Source organism: Nothoprocta perdicaria, unplaced genomic scaffold (assembly GCF_003342845.1).
Source record: "Nothoprocta perdicaria isolate Ctin4 unplaced genomic scaffold, notPer1 scaffold_450, whole genome shotgun sequence".
Taxonomy (NCBI): Eukaryota; Metazoa; Chordata; class Aves; order Tinamiformes; family Tinamidae; genus Nothoprocta; species Nothoprocta perdicaria.
The window spans coordinates 24373-39914 of NW_020455700.1; the positions used below are offsets into that span (position 1 = coordinate 24373).

General features: G+C 56.2%; 1 protein-coding gene across 1 annotated transcript in view; it reads left to right on the forward strand.

Annotated features, from left to right (window-relative positions):
* Positions 1 to 8944, forward strand: part of NCSTN (nicastrin) — a 9670-nt gene extending 726 nt beyond the window's left edge. Inside the window, exons 2-16 of the mRNA XM_026046615.1 lie at positions 94 to 217; positions 769 to 887; positions 1456 to 1601; positions 1730 to 1880; positions 1989 to 2098; positions 2571 to 2723; positions 3773 to 3877; positions 4018 to 4095; positions 4222 to 4391; positions 5559 to 5661; positions 5924 to 6019; positions 6499 to 6586; positions 6722 to 6873; positions 7183 to 7395; positions 8109 to 8944. Of these exons, the coding sequence (XP_025902400.1) occupies positions 94 to 217; positions 769 to 887; positions 1456 to 1601; positions 1730 to 1880; positions 1989 to 2098; positions 2571 to 2723; positions 3773 to 3877; positions 4018 to 4095; positions 4222 to 4391; positions 5559 to 5661; positions 5924 to 6019; positions 6499 to 6586; positions 6722 to 6873; positions 7183 to 7395; positions 8109 to 8231 (1931 nt within the window). The 3' untranslated portion in view covers positions 8232 to 8944. The remainder of the gene's footprint in view (positions 1 to 93; positions 218 to 768; positions 888 to 1455; positions 1602 to 1729; positions 1881 to 1988; positions 2099 to 2570; positions 2724 to 3772; positions 3878 to 4017; positions 4096 to 4221; positions 4392 to 5558; positions 5662 to 5923; positions 6020 to 6498; positions 6587 to 6721; positions 6874 to 7182; positions 7396 to 8108) is intronic.
* Positions 8945 to 15542: the final 6598 nt, after the last annotated feature.

The following is a 15542-nucleotide window of genomic DNA, read 5'->3' on the forward strand; positions in this document are numbered from 1 at the left end:
GGCTCGCTTTTTTCTGGTGTTTTACCCAAAACCGCCGCTTCGCCCCGTTCTTCCCCTCGGCTTCCGCGGGCGGCCTCCGCTCGCTGCCCGCAGCCTCCATCAGCGGCGACACGGGCGTCATCCACGTGGTGGAGAAGGAGGAGGACCTCAGGTGGGTGCTCCTGGACGGTCCCCACCCGCCCTACATGGTGCTGCTCGACGGGAGCCTGTTCAACAGGTGAGGAACCACCGTCGCTTTGKACCTTCCCCAAAAAAAGCCCCCGAGGGCCCCTCATCTGATGTTGTCCTTCAAACAGCAGCTGGGCAATCAGCCTCAATAGCTCCAAGGCGCGGGAAAGGCAAAACCTTGGAGTTTTTGCCCTTCCAAGACTTATATATCTGTTACTCTGTGCTTAAATGAGTGGCTTGGTTGCTTGAATCTGGGAGTTCTTCCCTGYGGAACTTCTAAAGCCACCTTCATTGCTCTGTCCCTTGTACCTCGTTAAATATCTTGGGTCTTTCTTGTGTTTATTGGGGCAGAGAAAGAAAGAAGTGAAATCTCTTCATTTTCAGAAAGATAAAGCGATGGCTTTTTGATATCATGCCCAGTCATGTGGACTTCTGAGAAGATATGGGGAAAAGGGACAGGTTTTGATCAAAAACTCAACACGTTTTGGTCAAAAGTATCAACGGTTGCTCAACTACCTCTGTAGCATGTTTGGGATTGTAACTTTTKGTTAACTTTGGGTTCCAAAACGCAGGTTTTCCCTCCTTTGCCCTCTGTTGCAGGAAGGTGCTGCTGCAGCTCAAAGGAACCTCCCGAGTTTCGGGTCTTGCCGTGGCCAAGGCCAAACCCAGCCCTCCCCAAGGCTTCTCTCCTGGCTTGAAGTGCCCCAACGACGGCTTTGGTGAGGAAAGGTTAAACCTCTGTCCCTGCTAGGGGCAAAGAGCCCTCGAGTTTTGGGGGTCAAAACAAGAAATGCAAAGGGCAGCCAGAATAACAGCTGAAATTTAATGTCAAAATGATGTTTGAAGCCTTTGAAAAGGAGCTGGTTTGAACTGGGAGTCTCCACAAGAGCTGGAACTGATCCCTGGGGATCAGCTTTTGAATGTGCCTGGGATAAAATCACGTTACGGCGTGAAAATGTTTCCCTGGGCACAGATTTGCTGCAAGTTCTGTTTTCTGTAACCTGTGCAACTTGGACTTTGTCCACGCTTGGTCATTAAAGCCTCTTGTGCAGGTTGGGTGGGGTAGGTCTTAATTTCTCTGAGCTAATTGTTACCTTTTACTTATTACCTTTCTTCTTTTGCTTCCTTGTTTTGCCGTTTCAGCTARTTTTCCACTTATTTTTCTTTTTTTTCCCGCTCCTATATCCATATCCACATCTATATGTACCGCTRTCTTCTCAGCAGGCCTCGCCTTTCCTGCGCCCTCACAGATTCCAATTTCCCCTTTTTTTTTCCCGTTGTTCCCAGGGGTCTATTCCGAAGATTATGGCCCTCAGTACGCGCACTGCAACACTACAGTGTGGAATCCCGTGGGGAGCGGCCTTTCCTACGAGGATTTTGACTTCCCTATTTTCCTCCTGGAGGATGCCAACGAGACAGAAGTCATTAAGCAGGTACCCCACCTTGCAGGCAAGTGGGAGAGGGGACCTGCCACGTGGTTCAGGAAAGGGGGATCAATTACAGGGCCAACAACGCTACAGAAATATTCAGTTTTGTAATAATTTCTTTTATTTTTCCCCAGTGCTATCAAGACCATAATGTCCCTCGGGAGGGGTCTGGCCCCGAGTACCCGCTGTGTGCCATGCAGCTCTTCTCCCACATGCATGCTGTCACCAGCACTGTCACCTGCATGCGGCGCAGCTCCATCCAAAGCACCTTCAGCCTTAATCCAGGTGAGCCCRTTCCCCTTTATGGGATAAGGCTGACAATAGAAAAAAAAACACCCCGAGGGAACGTCCTCGCTGTTGTCTCGGCTCCTGAGTTGTGGTTTTGCTTCCTAGAGGTGGTGTGTGATCCTCTCCTCGATTACAACGTGTGGAGCACCTTGCAGCCTATAAATTCGTCTGGAAAAGTCGATCCCAAGAAAGAAGTCATTCTCGTGGCTACTCGAGTAGGTACCTGTTAACATTGCTSAGGGGTTCTGGGAGAATGGAAGTGCTGGAAGGGTTTCCCTTGCTGGAAGATACTGTCCTATATATTTTAATTTCCTTCCATGTTTTCAGGCTTTGCTTTACATCTGACTGGCTAGTTCTGCAATTAGGTCTSCTTTAGATAATACAGCCTAATATCTCAGCATAAGAACATTTGAATTTTAATTCTGTGTGTCTTGCTACTTGGCTTGGAACATTTCTTCATGGCTGCAAAACCTCGAAGGAACCAGACAAGTAGAAATAGTTAACATTTCTCATTACRCTTTTGAGGATTTTACATTCCATTAAGCAGGGTGCTTTGGTTCCCCATTTTCCACCRGAGCCAGTTGCGTTATAGGAGAGAGGCCTCAAATTTGGCTAGGCCAGCAAGTTCCAGGTTCTTGTTCCCCGAGGAATACCCTGTGCGGGTGTTTATCTGTGTGGTGCTTGCAGATCGACAGCCACTCCTTCTTCTGGAACATCGCCCCGGGCGCGGAAAGCGCCGTCTCCTCCTTCGTCACCCACTTGGCCGCTGCTGAAGCCCTTCACAAAGCGCCGGGCATCCAGTCGCTGCCCAGGAACGTCATGTTCACCTTCTTCCAAGGGGTAAGAGCAGCGGCAGCCTCACTGCCCCTGTTTGCTTTATTCCCAGCTCCTTCCTCCTCAGCTCCCTGCAAACAAGCTTTCTGCACCCCTTTTTGCCTCCTCATTGCCATCCCCGTGCCGTGGTTCTCTCCGTTCACTCAAAACAAGGTTTTACCTGCCTTGGGGCAGCAGTAGCAGCTCAAGCCTCTGCTTGGGCAGCCCCATTTTGCCCGCCCAGCTCATTGTGGGCGAGGGGGCCAAACTTGCCTTTCGCTCCTCTCTCAGCCCCTCATTTTCCCCTGTTGGCTTTCGCCGCTGCTCCCGCAGCAGCTACGCTTTTATGTTCTGACACGAAGCCCAGAAAAGACACGATTAAAATTATCTGTGTTGACAGCAGCGAAATGCAGTTCACTTCGGAGAGCCCCGCGCTGGAGTTGGCAGCTGTGCCGGAGCAGAATAAGCTGCTGGAGGAGGGACTTGATGGCCAACAGCTGATGTTCCCCTCAGGGCATCCGCACTGATGGCTGCTGCTTTTGTGCAGCTTTGTGGAACCGGCGCCCACAGCCCCATGCTGTGGCCGTGTGACTTCCTCCCTTCACCCTCCCCATCGCTCGGATCCCTAGTCGGAATTTCCCTGGGGGAGACAAGCGTAGCGCTAAGGCCTGGAGTCTCCCAAGTGCTCCCGGAACGTAGGAGGAGCGCTGGAAATGAGTCTAGGGGGAAATACACCGGCTCCTGCTGTGATTGCAGCACCCTGCAGGATAGCAGGGCTCCCCGAAGCAAAATCCGACTTTGCCCCTGTGTCTCTGTTGCTCGTGCAGTTCCCGAAGAGCAGCCCTGCTCTTTGCCTTTGCTTTTGTCCTATTTTTTTCCCATCCCTGCCTGCAATATCTCTCTCTTTCTCTGGTCTTTTGGCGGGCGCCCTAGACGCTTTCAGGAATAATCGATGCAGTTGGTGGCCCTTGAACTGGGTCTCTTGTACCTTAGCCTCTCAAATAGAGCTGAGAGGTGAGCGAGGGAGCCACCCTCGTGTGATTCATGCGTGACTTTCTTTCCTTTTTCCCTTGCAGGAGACCTTTGATTACATTGGCAGCTCGCGGATGGTGTATGATATGGAAAAGGACAAGTTTCCTCTCCGTTTGAGCAACATTCACTCATTTATAGAGCTGAATCAGGTGGGGGATAACTCAGGGACTCCYTTCATTTCGCTTTGATAATATAAACCCTGCTTTTCCAGCCATGCTTTTGCTGTGGTTGACTGTACCAAGACTAGGGGTGCCCACACTGGGTTTCGTGGTGGYCTTTTTCCTTGCAGGTGGCTCTGAGGAATAACTCTGTTCTGTGGATGCACACAGACCCCGTCTCTCGGAAGAACGAATCTATTCAAACACAGGTAACAAAGAGCAATCTGTCSCAGCCAGAAAACCTGTATCATCTTTAGCATCTGCAACTAATCTTTAAACATCCCAGAGAAATGCTGTTTCTGAAAGTATACAGTGCAGTTCTCTCCTCTTTCCAGGTTGAAAACCTGCTGGAAACTCTGAGCAACAGCAGTGCAGGAGCCAACGTGACTTTGCAGGACGTCGGCTACTCGCAGCCTCTTCCCCCCTCGTCCTTCCAGCGCTTCCTGCGGGCCAAGCACATCCCCGGAGTGGTGCTGAGCGACCACCGCGCGTCCTTCCACAACAGGTACCCGTCCTGGCCCGGGGATTTTGGTGGCCGGAGCCAACAGAGGGCAGCTCCGGGTCCCCGCGGCCTCAGGACGCGCGGAGCCGCCGTCCCGGGGGAGCCCGGGAGCCAGCGCGTGCCACAGAATCGAAACGGGCACGACATAATTGTTCTGACAAGCGAGAGAAATCCAGTTTTGTGCGGAAAATGTTCCCCACAGCTGGCTGCAAGCCAGAGGTGAGCAAATGGCAACTGAGCGTGCCTAAGCCTCATCTGTTCTTCCAGAAGCTGCTTTTTTTTCCCTTTTTTTTTTTAATATAGCTTCTATTTGTGGTGGCAAGGAGCCCCAGGCATTAGAAAGGGCACTTTCATTTACCCCACCTGACCCTGCTGCAGTTTGTTCCATGGATTTCCACTCTTCCTCAGCATTGGAAAGGGGAATGTGGGGTAGGCGATGGACAGAACGCCTTCATTTCCCCCCCATTTTATTCCATTCGTCCCTTTCATCTTCCATCCTATGCTGYTTCTGGGAATATTTGTAGTGATAAAGCGGGGAGCAGCTTCCTCTTCAGCTTCATCTGTCCTGAAAGGACAGGAAAATGCTGAGTGGGTCCAAGGAAAAGAACAACCCCACTTGTGTGTGGCCCATCCTTAGATTTAGGGGTGTCATCTGGGGGTGTCAGGGGCATTTCCATGCACCGATTCACTTGCCAAATTCAGCTGCATCTGCTGCACATCTGTAAAACTCTCCTRAAGTTGCCTTGGGATTCCTCCCCAACCTTGGAATTCCTCCCCAGCTTCGGGATTCCTCCCCAGCCTCGGGATGCGGCATCAGTAGCACGACCTGCATCACGAGATGTCTTCCTCTTGGGCCCTTGGGCCTGGCTTGCTGCTGCCTCAGTTTCCCCTCTTCTACATTGGGCTGTCGCCCACCTCAGAGCTAATCACAGCTTGTAAATTGCTCCGAGATCCTCAGATGGGAGAAGCTGTGGAAGGGCCAAGTTAATTATAAAGCCTCATTAAATGGTTTAAGGAGCGTGTGGCGGGGTAGTGCTTTGGCAGGGCTCTGCCTCTGCTCCCAGGGGGCTGCTCCCACTGTTTGCTTTCGGCACGCTCCGAATTGAATTCCATGCCCCACGAGTTGGGTTTTTTTCCACCCTTTCCCAGCTCTGTTTGCCTTCTTTTCAGATACTACCAGAGCATGTACGACACTCCGGAGAACATCCGCGTGGAGTATCCGGAGGGACTCAGCCCCGAGGAGACCTTGGAGTACGTCACGGACACGGCCAAGGTGCCTCCTTTGCTTTTGCTTTAACTCTTGTGTCTGGGGCGGCTTTGGCAAGGGGGAGACGGCAAAAAGAGGGAAGGAGGAAAGAGGAAAAGATGGAAAAGAGGGAGGTTGGAGCACCCTGTATAGTGACAAAGGCAGCAGACACTCGGATATTAGTGCAGTGGGGGCCCCTCTGATAGATGTGTTGGTTCTGGCTTGCTCCCCTTCCTTGTTGCGCTGAGSCTGCCCATCTTGATTAACACAGAGCCCTCTTCCTTTGCAGTCCCTGGCAGAAGTTGCCACTGTGGTCGCCCGTGCGCTCTACCAGCTTGCRGGGGGAGCCAACGACACCTCTGCTATTCAGGCGGATCCAAAAACGGTACGAGCAGATGGAACCGAGTCGCTGGCATCGCTGTTGAGCCCTCGCGTCCGTCCCTTCTGTCTCTGTTTATACGTGTTTACCCAACGTGCTGTCCTGTCTGTCTCCGTGAGGGCTTTGCCGCCTCCTTTCTCCCATTCCCCAGCAAAGGCAATGCAAAACGTTGCCCCCCCTTGGCTGTTACCTGCTCSCTCAATCCACTCCCTTTCCACGAAGAAGAGGAAGCTGCGGCTGAAATGGGATCRCAGGGATCAGCCGAGGGGGCAACGGAGCTGGAATTAAACCCAGTTTTCACAACGCAGCCCCACATTRTATACAGTTATATACACAGTTTATGTACAGTTGCAAAATATAGCGGCTCCTTTGCTGTGCTCTTGTCCTCTAGGGAGGAGGCATCTCTCAGCCAGATGATGGTCAGAGAGCCACCGAGATGCTCAATTCTCTCCTCTTTGTATAAAGCACCTTCCGTCTTCTTGCAGGTCTCTCGAATGCTCTACGGGTTCCTGATCAAAATGAACAATTCCTGGTTTCAGTCCATCATTAAACCCGACATCAAAGTCATTCTAGGTAAGTGTGATAGAAGGAATAATCCAGGGTTGGATTTGACCCCCTCGTGTTACCTTGCAGCTTTCTAAAGCCCTGCAGAAACGTCGTCTGCTCCTGGCCTTCCCCCTGCCCATCCCATCTCTCTGCCTCTTCCAGGTGATGTTCCCCAACACTACGTAGCGGTTTCCAGCCCTGTGAACACCACCTACCTCGTGCAGTACGTGCTGGCCAACCTCACGGGCACCGTTGTCAATCTCACCAAGGAGGAGTGCTTGAACCCCGAAAAAACCCCCAGCACCGAGAAAGACGTAAGGAGCCTTCAGAGCAGCGTAGCACGTGGTAGACCAGGAAAGAACGGCTGTCTCACTTGCAGTTTTTCTGCTTTGGAGGAAAATTTGATTAGGAATATCCTCCATTCCCTGTAATCATGCAGGGAGAACTGGGAAAACTCCAACGAGGAAGCGTTTTCTGAGGGCAGAGAAAGGGTGGGCAGAAGGTCCCACGGGGTCAGTAAAGCCCCTTTCCTCCTGRAGGTGTGTCTGAGGTTGCAGAACGGGGGAACTAATTAATTATTTGCTGGTGCTTTGTTGTGTCTTACTGCCCTGTTTGCTTCACAGCTGTATGAATACGCCTGGGTGCAGGGCTCCCTGGACCCGAATTCGACGTCCCGGGCGCCCTTCTGCGTCCGCTCCACTGTCCGCTTGAGCAAAGCCCTCTCTCCTGCCTTYGAGCTCAGACAGTGGGGATCTACTGAGTATTCCACGTGGACGGAGAGCCGGTGGAAAGACATCCGCGCCCGGATATTTCTGGTRGCCAGCAAGGAGCTGGAGGTAAGTTGGTATGGGTTTTAGAAAGGAAAAGAGGGGAAGGAACCAAGTGTGGTTAGGCAGAACCCATAGGGCACTGAAAAAGATCTGCCATCGAGAAACCCATTGGAGGGTGTTAGGAGAGGTGGTGCCATTGTCCTCTGTGAGGTTCCCAAATAAGAAGAGCTTAGAAGAGCCAGGAAGAGCTCCCAACTTCGCTCCTTAAGAAGGGAGTGCCAGGAATGTGTGGCACCCTCCCACATCCAGCTCTTTGTGGGTTAATAACCTRGTCTGCCACAGCCTGGAGTGATCAGAGCCCAGCCTGAGCTCGGCCTGGGCAGCCTGAGCTCTGGGTCTGGATGTGATTTTAGCTTCAGTACCAGCAGAATAAGGATTAAGTTGAGAGCCACTTTTGGGCCGGGCCGGTGCTCTTGCTTGGTTGGCACCGATGGCACAGCCTGGTGGCAAGGACTTGCCATCGCGTCCTGCAACAAGCCACCCAAAGGCCGCGCAAGCCCAGGCAGTTGTTGCCTCCCTGCGATGGTTCTTTGCCCTCTGAGCAATTTATTTGCGTGGCCCCTTGTTAACAGTGTCAGGCAAGGAYGCATTTTAATATCCCAATTACCTCCGTGATGGGATGTCTGTCCGAAGCTTTGCATTAAAGACTCTAGTTCTCCACAAACTCTGTGAGCTGATGCAGACAGCAAACCTGTTGAGTGTCTCTCCTTCCTTCCTAGATGATCACCTTGGCGGTGGGCATCGTCATTCTCGTCTTCTCTCTCCTCGCCACCTATTTCATCAACGCCAAAGCAGACGTGCTCTTCAGCATCCCTCGGGACCCCGGGGCTGTGACTTATTGAAGGGCTTAGCTGGGCTCGAGAAGTCCTTGGATTCTTTTTGTCRGATAAAACTACACTGGAACGCCCCTCTCTCCGGATAGGGACGCAAGCGGGTCGCTCCGGAGCTTCCACGCTCAGGTTCTGAACCCCGAAACATAAAAGACTTGCCCAGAAAACCAAGCTGACCAAGTCCTAGCGAGATTTTGACCGCCTAAGAAGTTCCCAAAGCCTTTTTTTTGTAATTTATCCCCATTTCTGAGCAACTTGAGAGGATTGCTCCTGGATGCTACAAGACAACAACAGGATGGGTGTATCCTYAAGATAAGGGCGAGGTTGGAAAGCAGAGAGGTGTTTTTTTCTGGGATGCGCGTGGACAGTCGGGTCTCTGTGGTGTCTGACTGTACTGGTTGCCTGTTGGTGGGAAGCAGTTGCTGGGAATCTATACGTACTACAATGCAGGGAATGCAAGGTTTGTTAACCTGAGGCTTAGGTGTAAAATGTCCTTTTTTCAAAGGTGCAATATTTTCTGGGTTGTGTGTATGTATATGTATATATATATTAGTTCCGTTTAATTAAAAAAAGAAAAATCTCTGCTTACTGTTAACCCATTGCCTGTATTGTCTTCGTTGCTGCCAAAAGGACCAAAACCACCAGGTCTTGCAAAATGATCCGGACTTGGGAAGAACAAAAATTCTCTGATTGTTGTTTGTTTTTTTAACTCACAGTGAAGCTTTTCGAACTTTCTAGGACTGGATGGACAAAAGAAACTGCCCTTGGGGAGGACGGGGAGCTCGTTGGCTCTTCAACTCGCCTGTTCAGAGCGTAAGCTCTCCAAGGCCGAGGTGGTTGGTGGCTCTGTACCTCAGTTTGGTACCACACGGGACACCCCAATCGTTCCCCAGGCCTCCGTTCTAATAAACATATTTTATAATGAGCATTTAACACTCTTGTTTGCTGCTGCTGCAGAGCACCCTGCAGGACTCACCCCGAGGGACTCAGCCCAGGAGAAAGAGGCTGTCAAGAATCCAGATCCTCTCCACTGTGTGAGGGMAAGTTCCCCTTGTTCTTCAGCAGTCCTGATTCACAGAGGTAACGATGGTGGCATCTAAAGGTAATGGATGGGGAGGATTAATCACAAAAACCGAGCTAACTAGCACTAAACCAGACATTCTTTTCCTTAGAGGGGAATTGTATTTAAATCTTATCTCAGCTAGACCTGAGTTTTAAAGTCCTTTTTTTATGCCTGGTGTGCTGCTGTTTCTCCTAGCAATGCTGAAGAAAAATTAATTTAAATGGAGATACCTTCTCTTTACRATGAGAGTTTTCACTCCTTTCCATTGCAAATCTTGGAATTCATTCCCACATTGCCAGAACCAAATCAGTCCCCCCCAAGTTATCCCAATGGAATATTTCTGTGCATTAAAGTTTATGCATGATGGAGAGGGCCAGTGATCTGGTGTAATTTTAGGACTGAAGTGAGGAATTTGGGCTTCCCTGAGTTTATTTAACTTACAGGGAGGTGGAGGGGAGATGGTGGCATCAAGGGGGGACGTGCCAGGGACCTTGCGCTGTCCCCTTTTCCTCTGTGATGGAGACGTCGCCGCGCCGCGTTTCGCAGGAACCCGGATGCTCCCTCCCCCTGGAGGTAAAAGATATTTAAAATAGGGATGTGTTTTATTGAAGTGGAGCCTAAATATTCGTGAAATGAGTTGCTTGCTGGGATGTGGGGAGTGAAATCCCCTTGTACCCCACTGAGACCGTGCAAAAAAGTCCCTCTGCGGCCCACGAAAGGGGCAGGCGGGAGGGGATGACGATCCCTCCGATCCACATGGTCGTTTATCCTGGCTCCTGTCCTCCGGACAAAGAGCTGACGGTGGACTCGGGAGCGCTCGCTGCTCCCCGGCGGGACCAGGGGACCATTTGCTTCCTTTGTGCGGCGCCGGCCCTCGGGGAGCTGCTGTCTGCCGCTCCAAAGCCACCGTTAAGGCCCTTTTCCCGGGAAAAATTCATCCTAACACATCCCTTCCGTGCCTTCATTCCGCGGACGTGGCTCTGGAGGGAATGCTGGCGGCTTAAGGATGAAACGGCCTCAATCCCAGGCTCTCATCCCTGGGTTTTCCTCACTGCAGGAGCAGCCCTTGTCTCTGCTTGTCCCTGCTCCTGGTGTGACAGCCGCTGGCCTCAGCTGCTCGAGCCTCCACGGCGACAACTCCCTCGATGCGCTCTTCCTCATCCCTCCAGAGACGGGTGTGCATTAATTAGAGCATTCCTAATGCTAATAAGCAAGGGCCCCGCTCAGGCCGGGCACGTGGAGAGCAGTTTGAGGCCCGGCCTAGGCGCGGGTTTACGTTTAGCTCTGCAGCGAAAGCAGCATTACTGCGTGCTGGGGCGCAACCACGTATGGAGGCTGCTTAAATAAGGCAGATTAGTGTCAATAAAGCCTGGATCTTCATGGTCCTTCCAGGCGGGAAGGAGAAGCGCTTTGTTTCCCAGCTTTCCCATTCCTGCGTGGTGCTTCGGGTGGCCGCACGGAGAGCGCAGAGCCCTCGGTGGGACCTTCGTTGAGGTAGGCTGATGTAAGACAAGATGATTGCCCCGCTCCAAGCCTGTTGGCTCTGGTAATTAAGCGAGTTTGCATGGGGAATTATGCAAAGCGTGGAGAGCGATTTTCCAGCTCCACGGTGTCTGGCCGCCTTTGCAAACCTGTAGGGTTTCAGGGGTTCCTGTGGCAGCCAAAGGTTTCCATGGCTGTAGCAGAGTCAGCATGGGGCACGAAAGCTCCACTTGAGCAAAACTACCACGTTCAGGCGCTGGGACAAGGCCCTGTCCTCTTTTAGACTCGGCCTTGCTGCTCCCAAGCCCAAGCCCTTGAATTTCTTCCAGGAATACTACGTTTTGTAGGTGGTTTAAGTTATGGCTGGTCCAACCAGTTCTTCCCGTTGCTCAAAGAGGTTGGAGGCCCTTTGAGCGCGGTCCAAGCGCTCGGCATCCCCGGCTGCTTTGAGGCAGGGAGGTCACTATTTCTGCTGGATTAAGGAGATGGGGGGGGGATGTCGGCCCTCTGCTTGCACCCGGACCAGCCTGGGGCTTCCACCGGGATTTTGGCCGGGAATTGGGACTTGTTTCTCCAGCACGAAGCGGAATCGCCCCCAGGTTTGACCGAAGGAATAGGGAGGAAAAGAGAGCGCGACAGAGCAACCASGAGCACCTCTCATGCCCCCTAAGCTCAGCCTAAACCTGGCTGCCTCCGGGGGCAGAGGACATCCCGTTGCAGCCTCCATCCCTCGGCGCCTCCATCCTCTTGCTCGCGCCTCTGGGAGCGGAGCCGAGGCCGGAGGCTGCTCCTCGGCAGCTGCCCAGGGCGCAGCTCTAGCAGGGCCGCGGCGGGGGCTAATCGAGGCCCAACACCACGGCAGCTCCGCTTGCCGGAGCCGGCAGAAAGGGAGCAGCAGATGGGCCCGAGGAGGCCGGGAGGCCGCCGCTAAGTGGATTGATGGAAAGGCCTTGGAGAGGGAGATGGATTGGAGAGGGAGCCGCCGGAGGAGAGGGCCAGGGAGCTGCCGGGAAGGGGGGAAAGGGGCCGAGAGAACAGATGGATGGACACAAAGACTGGAAGGGAGGAGAGGGACAGATGGACGGGCACGAGAGAGAGTGGGGAGAGGAGAGGGATCGCGCCGTAATTAGATTGGATCCGACGATGACAGGCTCGATTAGAGCAATATTATGATCAGGAGCTTCTGCCGCTGCTTGGCTTGGAAGGGAGAGGGGGACAAAGGCGGAGAGCACGTGGGGAAGGGGCCGGGCGGGCGGAAAGGAGACGGGCTCCTTGGGAACGCTGCCGGGATGGCGGGGACAGCTCGGCTGCTTCCCGAGCCCCGGCCGCGCACAAAGCGCGCGGGGTGAAAGGCGGCGAGACAAAGGCGGGAGCCGAGAGGGGCGCCGCGGAGCGGGCACGTGCRTGCGTGCAGGGGCACGTGCATGTGCGTGCGTGCAGGAGTGTGCACGGGCTTGCATGCGTGTGTGCGTGCATGCGTGCAGGAGCGCGTGCGTGTGCATGCAGGAGTGTGCGTAGGCTTGCGTGTGTGTGTATGTCTGCGTGCAGGAGTGTGGGCGTGCATGTGTGCATGCATGTCTGCATGCGTGCGTGTGCATGMRTGTGCATGCGGGAGTGTGYGTGTGCATGTGGGATTGCATGAGTGTGTGCACGCGTGTGTAGGTRCATGCAGGGGTGTGCATGTGCATGTATGTGTGCATGCATGCAGGCATATGTGCGCATGCGCACGCACATGTGCGTGCGTGCAGGAGTGCGTGCATGCRTGTGCATGCATGTGTATGCATGCAGGATCACGTGTGTRCATGCATGCCGATGCACATGTGTGTGCATGCATGCAGGAGTGCACATATCTGCACGCGTGTGCATGTGCATGCATGCTGGAGTGCACGTGTGCATGCACGCCCRTCTGCACGCATGCAGGTGCCACAAGTACCGCTTCCCACTCCGCTAGGTCCGCGGCCCCATCCTGCATCCCAGGCCAGCGAGGCCGGAGCATCCTCGGGGATGCAGCGGGAAGCCGCAAGCCCCGGCACGAGGATCCCAGCGGGCTCTTTTCCCCAAAAAGCGCCGAGCGGAGCCTCCCCAGGGGCCGTCTGCAATATGTCGCCCTGTCCCCTGCCAAGCGCTGCCCCATCTCCTCGCGGTGCCCTCGGGCGCTGCTCGCTCCCGGGCATCCAAGTGGGCGAATCCTGGCGGGCTCGAGCCCCTTGGATGGGATGATCCAGCTGGGCCAAAGGCTTTGGAAAAGGGGCCTCGTTCCCAGCCGCGCTCGCTTCATTCCCAAATGCTGGAAGTGGCGGAAAGGCCGGGGATTCGCCTGCGGCTCCCGCCCCGGACTCATTAGGTGCCCGGTGCCGGCGAGGAGGCGGCCGCGGTGCCACCTGAGCCCCGCGAGCGCCGCCACCATCTGCCGCGCGGCGCCGGAGGCCGCCGGGGCGCCCGGAGCGGCGCCGGGATGCGGGCAGGGATGGGGGTGAGGGTGAGGGTGGGGATGGGGATGGGGGTGAGGATGGGGATGGGGGTGTGAGGATGGAGGGGGGGGGGAAGGGGGGGGGAGGAGTGGCGGGCCGGGGAGGGGGATGGGGGTGAGGATGAGGGGGGGGGGATGGGGATGAGGATGAGGGTGGGGATGGGGATGGAGGTGGAGGGATGAAGATGAGGATGAGGATGGAGGGATGAGTATGAGGGTGGGGATGGAGGGATGAGGATGGAGATGGAGGGATGGGGATGAGGATGAGGATGGGGATGAGGATGAGGGTGGGGATGAGGATGAGGGTGGGGATGGGGACGAGGACGAGGATGAGGACGGGAACGGAATGGGATGCTCCTGCTGCTGGGGAGGCCGCGGGGCAGCGGGGACACCCGCCGCCGGGAGCTGCAGCTTCCCTGCCCATTGGCGCCGGGCTGGGGAACCAGAGGCAGGAGCCCGGCCCTCGCTGCTGCCCCTCATTCCGGCCCTGAGCAGAGCGGCACCCAAAGCAGCCGCCCCGGCCTCCGGGTGCTGCTTCTGCCCCCCGTCCAACTTGGGAGCGCGGGATCCGCGCGGAGCCGCCGGCCGGGAGAGGCTCTGGATGCTCCCGTGCCCACGGGGCACCCCGACACGTGCCAGGGCCCCCGGGGGGGGGAGCCGCGGCCCCCCCCGCCGCCGCCCCCCCTCCCGCCTCTCCATTTCGCCCTTATGAAATATGCATGGGGAACAGATGTCGCCTTCTCCCGGAGCGCCCCCCGCTCCCTCCCAGCCCACCACCTCCATCCACCCTCCAGGACCGCATCCAACCTCCCCCTCCCGCCGCTCCCGGGGGGGGTCCCGCCTCCCCCCAGCCAATGGCATCCCCTCTCCCCCCCCCGCCCGCGTTAATATTTATGAGGGGGGGGCGCCGGAGCGGCCAATGAGGCGGCCGGGGTCGGGGCGGGGGGTGCGGGACGCCGGGCGCTATATATAGGGGTGCCTATAGGGTGTCGGGGGCACGGGGCGTCCGTGCGGAGCGGCGCGATGGGGCCACGCCGGACGCGGCGGCGGGACGGCTGAGCCCCGTGTCCCGGATCCCCCGCGGACGCTCCCGGCTCCCCGTCGCTCCGGAGCTGGGGAATGGTGCTGGGCTCGGCGGTAAGGCGGCCGCCGGGCGCGGGGGTGGCCGCGGGCTCGCTCCCAAGGGATCGCCGGCCATTCCGCTCGCCCTCGGGTCCGTCCTTCCCGGGGGGAGCGAGGGAAAGGAGGTGGCCCGAAAGGGGCTGCCGGGCACGGGCTGAGCCCTCCTGGGTGCCCGGGGTGCCCCGAGGAGCACCTTGCTCTGGGTGCAAGCGGCTGCGCGGGTGCTGGTGATGTCCCAGTCMCGGTGATGTCCCGGTGAYGTCCCGGTCCCRGTGACATCCTGGTCCCGGTGACGTCCCGGTCCCWGTGATGTCCCGGTCCCAGTGACGTCCTGATCCTGGTGTATCCYGATCCCGGTGACATCCCGGTCCCRGTGCATCCCAGTCCCAGTGATGTTCCGGTCCCGGTGACATCCCAGTCCCGGTGCATCCCAGTCCCAGTGCATCCCGGTCCCGGTGCCGTCCCGGTCCCGGTGCCTTCCTGACACTTCGGAGTGCAGGAAAGGGCCCCGTGCCGGGGTCTCGTCTCAGCCGGGGGGAGCTGGATAACGGGGAGACGGAAGAGCAGCCAGTGCCAGYGGTGAAGGGGGCTCCCTGTCCTCGGGCAGAGGGTTTCCTGGGATTCGGAGTTGTCCGTGTGGCTGCGGAGCTGGACACGGGGATCCCGCCGGCTCCGTCAGGCTGCGGAGMGGGGTGCCTGCTGGGAATTTGCTCSCGAGCGCAGAGTGGGACGGCGGGAAGGGGGATCCCGGGACAGGAGCAGGGTAGGAGCGCAGATGGAGGGGATGGAAAGTGAGGGGGAAGAGGAAGTTTAGGAAAAGTGTGGGAACTGCGGAATAGCGGGGGACTCTCGTGGATGCGGCTCCTTCGGGAACTGAGGCTTCCCACTTCCGCGCCCCTCCTGTTCCTTGGTACCCGCCTTGCCGCCCCCAAGGAAAGAGAGATTAAATGGGAGCTGAACTCAGCCCTTCCTTGATGCAATTCCCTTCGTGTTCCTGACCCGAGGGCTTCCCGAGCATCACTTTTCCCTCGGGCTTTGCTGGGACCTCCGGAKCTGCTCGGGGCTCCCGTTGTCCCATGCACGGATGTTGAGGGCTCTGCCCGGCATCCCAGCTTCCCGCTGCTCCACAGCCCTCCGTTTCCATCCGTTTGCCTTGCGGCTCGTTCCAGGCTCCCGTCTCCCGGCG